Here is a 14,093-nt window from a genome sequence, read left to right on the forward strand (position 1 = left end):
CAAAATTGAAATAAAGTGCATGACACCAAATAAACACAGTTCACACAATTCAACTATCCGCAGACAGGAAATATAATATGTACAAAGAACCATGTGATAACTGGTCTTGATGTTATCTAAGGTAGACGCTTGGAGATATATACGAACATTTAGTTAAGGTGAAATAACATGTCAACGGTTTTGAACACAAGATATGGCCTAGTCTCCATATTACTTCAAACAGCAAAAAACAAATAAATAACCAAAATGCAAACCAGGCTAAGAGGTAAGACGAAAAGCGTATGTAGAATGATCTCAGTACCTGTTCAGTGTAATTATCAGTCACAGATGTTGGTCTGGCAAGTAAAGTGGGAGGTAAATGACCTAGAAGTATATGGGGTACAAATTAGTCCCTAAATGAAATAACCTCCAAGACAAAATATGGATTCAATATGGATCCCAGACCAGCACATGCTCGTTGTATAGGGGGACCTTACCTCTGCCGCCGCTATTCCGGGGCCCGCTCTCTCCGTAGAGGAATGAAGTGTTGCGCATAAAGAGTAAGGCACAGTCTGCCACAGGGAAGCGCAAAGATGCAGCGTCTCCCCTGTCTTAAAAAGGGCGCCGGACCGTTCCTCATTGGTCCGTCGGGCGCCTGCGCATCTCCGTGTGTGTGGAGAAGATGTTAATGCGCATGCGCGAGTGCGCGCTCAATCCAAGCCCGATGTACGGACTAAAATAGTGTACTGCGCATGCGTGCGCTGTCCAGGAACGTAGGGGAAGCAGGGGACACGAATTGAATAGACGTGAATAGAGATGGGCAGACGATGACCTTGTAGATGTGAGCTACCGTAATGAAAAGGACCCGGGTGATAGAAAGAAGGCATATAAATAGAAGGAACAATGATTGAAGCGGCTTCAGACCCAAAAGACTACATAGTATATATATAGCACTTTATTTCAATTTTGGGATGTATTGTTAATATCCCATTTCTTTGTTTTTGTGTTTGTGATATTTTTTCTTTATGTAGAGCCTGAGGAAGGTCTAGCCAAGACCGAAAACGTTTGCTCTACCAATAAAATACACATGATTTGTTGGCACGTATCTTTGTGTGAAGCTCTTCAGCCTGAAGAATGAACACCTCGCTTCTTTTTTCCAGTAGCTGGAAGAAACGGCTCCGGAAAAGCTCCTGAGCGGCTCCCAGTGATTTCAATGGGAGCCATCTTTTTCGTCAGGATTATGAGGCGGATAATTTGATACGGGGTGGGACCCTAGCTTCAACACCGGGACGAAGTCTGTATCCCTACTGGTATATTCTTCAGGCTGAGTCACCCTACGATTCGGCCTGAAGACACTCCCTCCTCCGGACTAGGCCCATTCATTGGGTCTAATCTGGAGCGGATTGTGCGCCTGGATGCCGGTGCAGTGCACCAGCTTTCAGTCGCGGCTACCCGGCTTGATCTTACCGTCTAAACTTACCCTTACTAGTATTTTATGCAACGTGCATACAGGGTGTGGTCAGTCTAGGAACTTAAGAGCTGAGGCTGAAGCTCTTCTTGTACAGTCCACTAACATGTAGCCATTGTGTTGTTGTCTGTGGTTAAGGACCTTTAGTGTACAGAGCCTGTGGGAAATTTGCATTTGAGGAATAAGATATAAAAAATAAAATATACCCCCTTGTAGGGTTAAATTTGCCCCGAGTTTATTTTTAACTACCTATTAACTTTAAAAATCTATATAATGGGAAAATTATTATAAAATAAATTTTAGTAGTACTTTTTTCTCATAAAAAAAAATAAATAAATGAATATATATGTGTGTGCGTGTGTAATATGTAAAATAATTTTCCTCCAGATATTTTCTATATTTATCTGGATATTTAATAAAAACTAATAAATACAAAAAATAAAAATAAAGCCCTAGGTATCACAAAAAAATGGAACAATTATTAGAAAAAAAGTTAAAGTCTTTATTACAGCATAGAACAAAAAAAAAAATAGATAGAAGTAGAGCAAACTTTTGTCACACATTACACATGAAAAAACTGAAATTTCCTTCGGCTAGATGTTCAATATCAGATCAATGAGGGTTCGACACCCTACACTCCCACCGATCAGCTGTGTAAAGAGGCAGCAGTGTTCAGACAAGTGCTGCAGCCTCTTCACCGTAACGATAAAAGTAATTTAGCAATAATACTTCTACTCAAACATTTCCTACTTTGTTCAGAATTTTAGATTACTCTAATTTAGCAGGTTTTTGAGTATATGCTGCTTGTTTCACTACCTGTATTCAGTTCAGGTACGAACACTCTAAATTGTTCATGTCAATGGACTATAATCTATAGCTTACTTTTATCTACGAACACAATTGCAACAACTTACCCAGCTATATTGTAAGTATAACATATATCAGGGGTAGGCAACCTTTTTTGTTTGGCGTGCAGATTTAAATGAAAAAAATCAAAGATGAGGTCCTCGGAGTGCCAGGCTGACAACCCCTATACTAAAGTCATATACCACAAACCATAACACAGAAGTGCTGCCACAACATGCTTTAGGACACATGCGCCTACTGCTATTTCCTGAGACACATCTGTACTATTCCATTAGAAGCAAAGAAAGTCCATGTGCAGCCCCATAATCAGTGGTAAATATGTGTCCAGGAGCACTGTATGACAGCAGCCTTATGGTGGAAACACACTATGTATCTGGATGCAATTATATTCTTAGGCTACTGGAACTTTTACTTAGATATACAGCTGCATTCACATGGCGCATTTCACAAAAACAAAAAAAATGCCTGTTTTTTTGTGCAAAAACATACCTTTATACAGAATAATGTCCCATAGCGGCCCCTGCACACAGTATTATGCCCCATAGTGGCCCCTGCACATGGTATTATGTCCCTTAGTGGCTCCTGCACACAGTATTATGTCCTATAGCGGCGCCTGCACATGGTATTATGTCCCATAGTGGCCTCTGCACACAGTATTAACCCCAATAGTGGCCCATGCACACAGTATTATGTCCCTTAGTAAGCCCTGCACACAGTATTATGTCCATTAGTGGCCCCTGCACACAGTATTATGTCCTATAGCGCGCCTGCACATGGTATTATGTCCCATAGCAGCCTCTGCACATGCTATTATGTCCCATAGATGCCCCTGCACACAGTATTATGTCCTATAGCGGCCCCTCCACACAGTATAATATTCTATCTTTAATAAAATTCCAATTTGCGCCACTTACTAGCTTTTATTATACTGTGGGGTCTCCTAAGGCCCCAGAGTATAATAAGCAGAGGGCCAAGAGACAAGAATAAAAAATGTTATGCAACTTCCCTGCACCTCAGAGCCGCTCGGTTCTCTTCCACACTTCTGCATGAAGTCAGCGACTGCTGATTGGGTCGCATGGGTCACATGATGCCGACGTGACCCCTGAGACCCTATCAGCAGTCTCTCACATCAGGCAGGTGCGCGTAACGTTATTTTTTAAGTTTGATCACCATCCCTGGTGCTCTGCCTATTATATTGTGGTGTCTGAAGATACCCCACAGTATAATAATAGCAGTATCGCTTTGGCGAGGACTCGGGCTGCCCATGCCAGGGAAATAAGCATCATGTGCCACTCTTGGCACGTATTCTGGGGGTTGCCAACCCCTGACATATATGATAAACTGGAATAATAGATGTAGCAGAGCATTCTCACATTTATAAACATTAGGTAACAACTAATCTTGCAGCATGCTCTTGTTTCCGATACCTTTAGTAACTCATATTGTACACAGATTTCTTGGTTCACTGACTAACCAGATGTAGTATCCTCTTAGAACATGATTGAGTTTACATACTTTTTGGAGGACAGCCAAGAAACAAATCATATTACAACAAAGCTTGAGCATTACAGAGATCAAAAATGCAAATAATGTTCCTGAAGACGAACATGGTATATGCAATTATTAGAAATGGAGTACCAAATGCCCTGGATGTGCTAAATGTAATAACAGGTTTTCCAAGAATACAAGAAGTCACTTGCTCTACGAATACTTAGTGGAATGCCATCAATGACAAAAAGATATACACCACATTAAAATATCCATATTAGATACCATTTGTGGCACCTTCATTTTTGGCCACGTGAACAGTTCCTAAAGAGGAATTTGTGGCCGACATGCGCCTCTACATTTTCCGCAGCATTTTTATGCTAGACTGCCCATGTAAAATAAAATTATAAGTATCCTAGAAAAGGACTCGCACATTTTCAAGATACCCTTGTCTCTGAATTCAGGGTTATAGACAAGGACACGTGGAAAAATGTAATAAATCATACTTACAAGGATGAAAAGAACTTACCTCTAACATAGGCCTGGCACTGTCGTGTATAGACAAAATGTGAGTAATGTTATTCTTCTGTAGCTGTTCAATATCTCGAGCATCTTAAAGGAAGGGTGAAAAGTAAGGTCACTTTCAGCCAAATGAAAACAGAAATATTCTGGAATTTTAAATAATTGCTCTAGGCCTAAAGATCAGCCAGGATATTATAAAATTGGATTCAGATTACAAAAATGACCTAGTTAACCAAAGTCGGCTTTACGATGTAATAATTAGATGGCATTCTGACCTAGATTTATTATGCAGAAATCGTGGAGATTGTTTACAAGCGTTTCGTTACTGGCATTACTATACGAGCAAAATTGGTAGGATAACGTAATTGTTTTTCCTAAAAATATCTTATGATCATATACAGTTTACATTAAGAAGTAAAGTAAATTCCATACGCCAGCAAGTATACCTGGCAATGATAAAGCGCAGCAAGTTATTTTTCTTTTTCAAAACATTACAATGTAGCTGTATCACATATAGTAGGAGACCGACATTTCTATGTCAATGCTCTATCACCCAGGGTAGGGCAAATACAGTGTGATAAAACATCGCCCATTCTGCCATAGAGAAGCCATAGACATGATGGGAAATGCAGGGTGCATTAGGGGAACCATATCAGAGGGGGAAAAAAACTAATCAAAATAGACAACTCATAAATGGTCACATCAATTCTTCTCTCCCCTGAGAGCAGAAAGAGCAAGCTGCCAGGAATGGAGACTGAAGGAAGATAAAGAGAGTAGAGACAATGTGTGTAAGAGGAGGGAACTGGGGGCAGATGTAGGGGGCAGTTACACTGAAGGCAGATGGAGGGTGACATTAAACTGGGGGCAGATGTAGGGGCAGATGGAGGGGGGACATTCAAATAGGGGGCAGATGGAGAGTGACATTAAATTGGGGGGCAGATAGAGGGGGACATTAAACTGGGGCAGCTGGAGGAGCATATTAAACCGTGGGGGGTAGCTGGAAGGGGACATGTCTGCCTCTATTTGCCCCCCAGTTTAATTTCCCCCTCCACCTACCCCCACTGTTTAATGTCGCTCTCCAGCTGCCCCAGTTTAACGTCCCCTCTAGTTTCTCCCAGTTTAAACTGGGGCACCAGGAGAGGGAATTAATACTGTGGAACATTTGGAGGGAAACATTATAATGTGGGGGTGTATAATGTACATGGCACATGGAAAAATGATTGAGAATGGGTGGAGTCAACATAGAAGTGGGTGGGGCTAAATTTGCCACGGCACGCATAGTCCTCTAGAACAGTTTCAATTTCTCATGCGGCCCCATGGGAAAATTAATTTCCCACCCCTGCCTTAGAGAGTACATGCTGGAATCAGAGTGCCCAGCTGTCGCCCAAATAACAATGTAATTTCACATTAAATTTCTATGCATTTTAACCGTATATTTTTAGTTTTCATGTAGTGTTCCTAAGCCGAGCAGTGATACATAACCATACTATCAGCATACAAATAATTATTATTAGAGCAGTAACTTCAGTGCTCTGGGTCGGATATATTACCCATTAGGGAGATTAACAACATAGCTTCTGTGCTGTTTCTGCACACAGAGCAGGCTGGAAGCAAATAAGTCAAGTATACATAAGGCTAGTTATATAGCCAGAAGCCTTACAAAACCTCTAATGAGAAGCTAGTTATGTCGGCACAAAAATGTATATGGGATGATGAATCTGCCAGTTACACGGACAGGCTTTTTCAGGCAGATGATGATAGCTGTAATGAACACGGACTTATTTATTACTAAATTTATGCTACACTCCTGGTGTCAAAGCTACATGAAGAATAGATTTGCCAAGTATAACTACATGCTGGTCTGTCATCACATATGTAGTACAGTCTGATATTTATATCTATTCTAGCTTGTCTGTGTTAAATGGGCAGACACAAATGGGAAAACCTATTACAAATCTAATATACAAAACAATCTAAAAGAACATATGACAATACAAAAATATTTGATTAAAATATTAACCCCTCAAGGTCACAGCGATTTTCCATTTTTGTGTTTCACGTGTCTCCTCATCTTTTTAGGGTGTATGCACTTAACAGATGATGTTAACTAAGGTGTCATGCCAAAGCATAAAGTGCGCTCTGGAACACAAGCTCCAGTTCCAACAAATTAAAAGGATTTTCCAGGATTTCTAAACTGAAGACTTATTCTTAGGAAAGGTAATCCATTAAAACCTGTGTAGGTCCAACAGCTGGGATCCGTGTGGATCAGCTTTTTGAGGCAGCATTGATGCTCCCTGAGCGACACTTCTGATTCACAGGACGTGTGACTTCAAGTTCATTGGATACATGATCTGAATGTGGCTCAATCCCATTCAAGTGAATGGACTTAGCTGTGATTTCAAGAATAGCCAGTATAATGTATGAGTATAATGTATGGTGCTATGCTTGGCAAGTCCTCATCTGAATGCAGCAGCCTCTTCAAACACTTGATCAGCTGGGGGCCTGGGTGTTGGGGGCTGAGGGAATAGCTCATTAGTTATTCAGCCTGGAAAACTCCTTTAAATACCAACTAAGGCTAGGTTCACACTTGTGCTGAGTCTCTGCTGGGGGATTCGATTTGCAGCAGATTCTGAGCCATTTGTAGACTTACTCGGAGGCAGCCTGGTTACTTGGCGGGAATATTAATATCCGAGAATGTGGATAAACTGTATTTAAACAACGACGCTCAATGGAGTGCACAGTCCCGGCTCGCAAGAAACTCCCGCCAACTGATCAGGTTTATTTGGCGAGTTAAAAATCCTACTGCTCCCTCATATATTTTCTTCTCTAACCCACACAACACCCATAAAGAATAGATATTTTTGGGGCAAAACCCCTGCTCTTCGCTTGCTTACTGATGCAGCGATTGGCTTCATATCTGTGTCTGCCCATTCCCCAGTGACTATATCATTGTCCCTAGCTACAGTCCCAACCAGGTGCTGCTTCTGGCGTCCTAATGAAGCCTTTCTTAATTCACCTACTTCCTAAATCACTTTATGAACACATTTACTTAACTATTTTAGAGATAATGCGAAGTCCATAAGTCAGTTATGTGCTGACATTGAATAGCATTGGCAACGCAACTCAAAAAAGACAGGAAGGATAGACAACAAGCCATGGCTATTAAAAGTAAGGCCCCAAACCGATCACTTAGCTATACACCCTTTCCTGTCTGTCCTCAGTCAGCTGGTAGCAGCTTGGACAGATCTGAGAGACTTAGCAATGCACACTGCACAGAGACTCCTTCTCCTTCAGTATTATTATAAATGAGGTAATAAGGCACATACTTTGCTGGCTAAAATTTTGAGGGATAACTATGGCTCCTCCAGTCCCAATTTAGTGCACTATGCTAGAGGGTGCCTCCATCACCACCCTGATGCTATTGCTTTGGCCCTCCAGGAGTACTATACTGCATTATATAACCTACCCTCAAAGAATCCATCGGACCCCCAACCTTATTCACAATAGCTGAGTGACTATCTGGAGAACTGTCATTTGCCCTCACTTTCTCTTATAGTCTTAGCCTTTCTCAACACTCCCATTACTGATGAGGAGCTTGCAGAAGTCCTGAAAGACCTTCTTAATGGCATGGCACCCGGACTTGACAGATTCACGTACTTGTATCACAAAACATTTCAAGCAGACCTTATTTCCCATATGACAAAGCTTCTTAATTCCTTTTTAGGTGGAAGCACCATCCTGCAAAAAATGCTTCACTCTCATATTACCCTCCTAATTCCTAAACCTAAAACAGACCTTCACCCTTCTGAATTAAGACCTCATTGTTCACAAATATATAAGCTAACCGACTAGGGGATTTTGTCCTCTGTTGCTAAGGGAAAGACAACATCAGAAGGGATGTGGACTTGACTGACATTTAGCTCACCATTCTGCAACACCTACCCTTCTCCTTAGGTTTAAGGCGGAGAAGGCTTTTGGCTGTCTTGATTGGTCTTTCATAAATACCACTCTGGAAAAGCATGGTTTCTCAGGGGCCTTCCTAACAGCAGTTACAGCACTCTGCTCCCTCCCTACAAGTCTTCAGCTCCCTTCTCCATTAGAAATGTTACTTTAATAATAAATAATAAATTTTATTTCTATAGCGCCAACATATTCCGCAGCGCTGTACTTTAGGCTGCCCCCTATCCCTACACCTGACCCCGATATTACAGGAGTTAGAGTTCAAGACTGTAAAATTAACCTTTTTGCTGATGTCTTCCATACTCACACCAACCATCATATCACCCTGCCTAACCTCATGCGTACCCTCCAAGACTATGGCCAACTGTCAGGCTATAAAGGTGACTCTTCAAAGACAGAGGCCCTTCCCTTAAATATCCCCAAGTCTCTGTCCAGTCACTACGCAATAATTTTGCTTTTCAGTGGTAGGAGGGCTCACTTTGGTGTCTCGGGATTAACTTGACCAAATAACTAGCGTCTTCTACACGTCTCCATTATTAGGCGTACAACTGCAGTAAACTTACAAAGATTTTGCATTATTTTGACTCTGCCAGTAGCCATTCCCAACTATGAATTTTGTGAATTAAAGAAGGCTATTTCCATTTCATCTGGAATGCAAAAAGTCATTGAATTCCTAGGTCAGTAATGTTTGTGGCGACGGGGAAAGGGAGAATAGTGGCGTCACATATTTTTCATTACTACTTGGCAGCTCACTTTTAAATGTATTCCATTTTGGGCTGCTCCAATGGTGCGTAACTGGAGTGGATCAAGCCTGTTCCATATAACATATTTAGTGAACCCTTTGATTCTGGAGCTCAGGCCCTTTGATTATTTTACCTCTGTTGTACATCTAGCCAAGACTGAGCAGCTCCACTAGCAACAAATTACCCAGTTCATGGTCACCCTATTTGGTATTCCACGGGTCTCCACCCTTACTGTATTTGAGAGACTATGCCGAGCAGGTACCTCTACAAGAGGTCTGATCGCTGCTGTTTACAGCTCCTTTCCTCTCCAGAGGAATGCACCCACCCTCAGATATGAGTAGATGGGACGAGGCTATTGGGAAGCCAATTTTCCCAATCGGTGGCAGATCATACAGTCCTATGAAAAAGTTTGGGCACCCCTATTAATCTTAATCATTTTTAGTTCTAAATATTTTGGTGTTTGCAGCAGCCATTTCAGTTTGATATATCTAATAACTGATGGACACAGTAATATTTCAGGATTGAAATGAGGTTTATTGTACTAACAGAAAATGTGCAATATGCATTAAACCAAAATTTGACCGGTGCAAAAGTATGGGCACCTCAACAGAAAAGTGACATTAATGTTTAGTAGATCCTCCTTTTGCAATGATAACAGCCTCTAGTCGCTTCTTGTAGCTTTTAATCAGTTCCTGGATCCTGGATGAAGGTATTTTGGACCATTCCTCTTTACAAAACAATTCAAGCTCAGTTAAGTTTGATGGTCGCTGAGCATGGACAGCCCGCTTCTAATCACCCCACAGATGTTCAATGATATCCAGGTCTGGGGACTGGGATGGCCATTCCAGAGCATTGTAATTGTTCCTCTGTATGAATGCCTGAGTCGATTTGGAGCGGTGTTTTGGATCATTGTCTTGCTGAAATATCCATCCCCGGCATAACTTCAACTTCATCACTGATTCTTGAACATTATTCTCAAGAATCTGCTGATACGGAGTGGAATCCATGCGACCCTCAACTTTAACAAGATTCTCAGTGCCGGCATTGGCCACACAGCCCCAAAGCATGATGGAACCTCCACCAAATTTTACAGTGGGTAGCAAGTATTTTACTTGGAATGCTGTTTTTGGACGCCATGCATAACACCTTTTTGTATGACCAAACAACTCAATCTTTGTTTCATCAGTCCACAGGACCTTCTTCCAAAATGAAGCTGACTTGTCCAAATGTGCTTTTGCATACCTCAGGCGACTCTGTTTGTGGCGTGTTTGCAGAAACGGCTTCTTTCTCATCATCTCCCATACAACTTCTCCTTGTGCAAAGTGCGCTGTATTGTTGGCCGATGCACAGTGACACCATCTGCAGCAAGATGATGCTGCAGCTCTTTGGAGGTGGTCTGTGGATTGTCCTCGACTGTTCTCACCATTCTTCTTCTCTGCCTTTCTGATATTTTTCTTGGCCTGCCACTTCTGGGCTTAACAAGAACTGTCCTTGTTGTCTTCCATTTCCTTACTATGTTCCTCACAGTGGAAACTGACAGGTTAAATCTCTGAGACAACTTTTTGTATCCTTCCCCTGAACAACTATGTTGAATAATCTTTGTTTACAGATCATTTGAGAGCGGGCTGTCCATGCTCGGCGACCATCAAACTTAACTGAACTTGAATTGTTTTGTAAAGAGGAATGGTCCAAAATACCTTCATCCAGGATCCAGGAACTGATTAAAAGCTACAGGAAGCGACTAGAGGCTGTTATCTTTGCAAAAGGAGGATCTACTAAATATTAATGTCACTTTTCTGTTGAGGTGCCCATACTTTTGCACCGGTCAAATTTTGGTTTATTGCATATTGCGCATTTCCTGTTAGTACAATAAACCTCATTTCAATCCTGAAATATTACTGTGTCCATCAGTTATTAGATATATCAAACAAATGGCTGCTGCAAACACCAAAATATTTAGAACTAAAAATGAATAAGATTAATAGGGGTGCCCAAACTTTTTCATAGGACTGTATGGTCCCAAGCCTCAAAGTCCTCCACTTGGGTGAAGTTTAAGGAAACACAGTATAAAATCTTGATGAACTAGTACACTACTGCCCCCCTGTGTTCCTTGAACCCCTCATTCCCCTATGAGTGTTGGCAGTGTCTTTCCACTTTAGGCATCACATTTTTATGTGACTGCCCTCTGATACAGGGTTTCTGGATAGAGGAGAAGGGGTTGACCAAATCCCTTTTTCTGCAGGGTGTCCTGCTAAGTCCTCTTACATATATGCTTCATCTATCAGCTAGACACCTTAACAAGAAGACTGCTAGACTATTCCTTTAATTGTGCATGGTAGCTAAAATTCTTATAGCATTGCACTGGATATGTGTTAACCCTCCTACAGGTGCTGATCTTATAGCCTGTATGAAGGATGTCCGTAGCTTAGAAAATTTAACAGCAAACTTTAATAATACAGTAGAGGTGTTTCAATCTATTTGTTCTCTGTAGGATACCAACTGTATGTCACAGGGTCTCGGAAGACTTACCCCTCTCCCCCCTCCTTACTTGCTCTCCACTTTCTTCCATGCGTTTTCCTCAGTGTATCGTGGTTTGAGTTTAGTCCATTTGTCTATCACTTTATAGCTGATTGTTATTTACACTTTCTATATTATGGACACATTGTTTGTACCATTTATTCTTATTTCTTTGAAAAAACTACAGTTTAGAAATAGAAAAAAAACATTTTATATGAAGTAAAACCATCATAAAATGTAACAACTGATAAATACTGGATAGATGCAAATAAGCATAATAAAACATACCTTTGAAATTGCCAATGAATAACCCAGGAAGAATCTGTAAAATAAAAGCAAATTAATCCACAAAGAAGAAATTATATAGATACATTTATATTTCAAATATAAGGGTGATCTGGTGTAAAAGAGTTAGAGCTGATTTGCCTAAAATAAAATCGCAATTATTTTTCAGGGTTTTGGATAATTTAGAATCTCAAATTTCTTGGATTTTTTGTCAAAAAATATACAGAAAAAGATGAATGAAGAAATTATATATATTCAATGTAGCCTTCATCTTCCTTCCACTCAACTATGATGGATACAAAGAAAGTTTCAATGATACCTGCTGGTAGGAAAAGGAAGTAGGTAGGAAATGCTTTCGGAAGTTTATGGTTTATTGTTCATATGTTTATGTTGGAATGGTTTTGTGATGTACTGTGTACCCAAAAGTGTAATCCTCAGGTAAAATTCCACTTACAATGTGTTATATATAGTTCCAGTGTCTTGTTATGTTGTAGAGAGGCCTTTGGACTACCTGAGGCTCTTTGGCCTGGTAACAACTGCTACCTCTGCACCCCCCTTCCCCAAATTTAAAACCAAGTATAGTAAATCACAGAGTAAATATATATTTGTTACTTAATGTCTTCATAAAGTACAGTAATGAAGTCTCTTATGTAACAAAAAAATAAGAGATGTCTGTTGGCCACTTTCAGCTTAACAGGGTCTGATAGAGATGTCTATTGTTCAGATACCCCAGTAACAGGCCCTAATACACAGATTATGTGGAAAAAAAAAGTAGACATGAACATACAACTGGTATATATGATTTTATGAATTCTATTGTAATACATAAGAGAATTGCATGTATAGCAATCCCCATATATCTGTATATAGATTTTCCACAAACGGTGTATACTAAATTCCTTTATTGAACCTGTATAGTACAAATAAATTGCAGGCTCAATAAAGGGGTCGTCCCATCTCAAGAATCATATTCAGACTTGTAGATTAGAGTAACTTACATTTTCTGCTCTGTTTCATTATATCTGCCATATACAACTAAATCTAATTTCCCCAGTATTTACAGCTGGTTGGCTAGGTTATAGACCTGTTCACAGGTCAGCATGATGACTTCTGGCCATCCCGGCCATCTATATTCTCTTCTACCCTCCCCCTAAATCCTGATTTTAGCTTTTGAGCCCTGATAAGGGTAAGATAAGTTTCTAAATTATTGCAAAGAGGATTTTTTTTCTGCACTGTGTTTGCTTCAAAACGACACCAGGCAGACTCCATTATATTCAATAGGGTCTGCAGGGTTCAGTGTTTAACCGCTGTTTTAGGGGGCCGCCTGTCCATTTGAGTTCCTTAATGATGGGTGTCGTGCAACCCTGGTCTGTCCAGGGTCTCCCGTTCGGCCACAGAAAAATGGCCGACGGACATGCGCAGTCAGCGCTTTTGGACCAAGAGAAGAGGTGGAGGTGGTGAAGAAGATTCTCCAAATCTACAGACATAATAAAAGTATGTTGTTTATTACTGTAATGTGTTCTGTAACATGGTGGTGACATTTACTTATGCTTCGGGGAGGTGACAGACTCCCTTTATACAACCTACAGCAGCTCTAACTGGCTGAGTGGGTATTTCCCGTATGTCAGGATGAGAACAGGAAGCCGAGACCAGCAGCGACCCAGTAAGCAGCAGAATAAAGTGGCAGAGAAATAAGCGAAGACAAGAGCACTTTCATGTTTCATTGCCATTCTCAGCCATCTGTAAATACGTTTTACCTGCCGTTTACAGGACAGTAAAATAGCAGGGGATGCATTTGCCATCTTTTTATTTACCTGATTTTTCAGTTTTACAATGAATGTATTACAATTTTTTAGAAAGTTTAAACTGTCAAAGCATTCCTACATGAATGACACTGCAAAAATAACAAGCAAAAGCAGCACAATGTTTCCTTCTGTCTCTGGTGATGTAACAGATTATAAATAAATGGGTATCCACCAAGGCTGGACGCACTTCCTCTAGCCATAGCAACCATTTAATATCCTCACAACCAGATCAACACACAAGCAAGGAATGCCAGAGTGTATATGTGATTAACTGCGGGCGACACTGACACCAGAACGACACCATGTTATAGCAAGCATCAACAAAGAGCACAAGGACGTCTGATTTTGTGGATTTAACGAGGACCTCTCATGTCCTCATTGATGTGCGGTATTATATACCAATAGAAAGTGCAGTGTGCAGAATTCAGCACACTGTCTGACAGCTCTCCTGTTGTGCGC

At 40.8% G+C, this 14,093-nt stretch overlaps 1 protein-coding gene across 1 annotated transcript in view; it reads right to left on the reverse strand.

Moving 5' to 3' along the window:
• The window catches only part of DUSP22 (dual specificity phosphatase 22), a 70,441-nt gene that overhangs the window by 25,579 nt on the left and 30,769 nt on the right, over nucleotides 1-14,093 (reverse strand). Inside the window, exons 2-3 of the mRNA XM_075270779.1 lie at nucleotides 11,833-11,866; nucleotides 4,332-4,414 (exon numbers count right to left, since the gene is read on the reverse strand). Coding sequence (XP_075126880.1) covers nucleotides 4,332-4,414; nucleotides 11,833-11,866 — 117 coding nt within the window. The remainder of the gene's footprint in view (nucleotides 1-4,331; nucleotides 4,415-11,832; nucleotides 11,867-14,093) is intronic.

The sequence above is a fragment of the Leptodactylus fuscus genome, chromosome 4, assembly GCF_031893055.1.
Source record: "Leptodactylus fuscus isolate aLepFus1 chromosome 4, aLepFus1.hap2, whole genome shotgun sequence".
Taxonomy (NCBI): Eukaryota; Metazoa; Chordata; class Amphibia; order Anura; family Leptodactylidae; genus Leptodactylus; species Leptodactylus fuscus.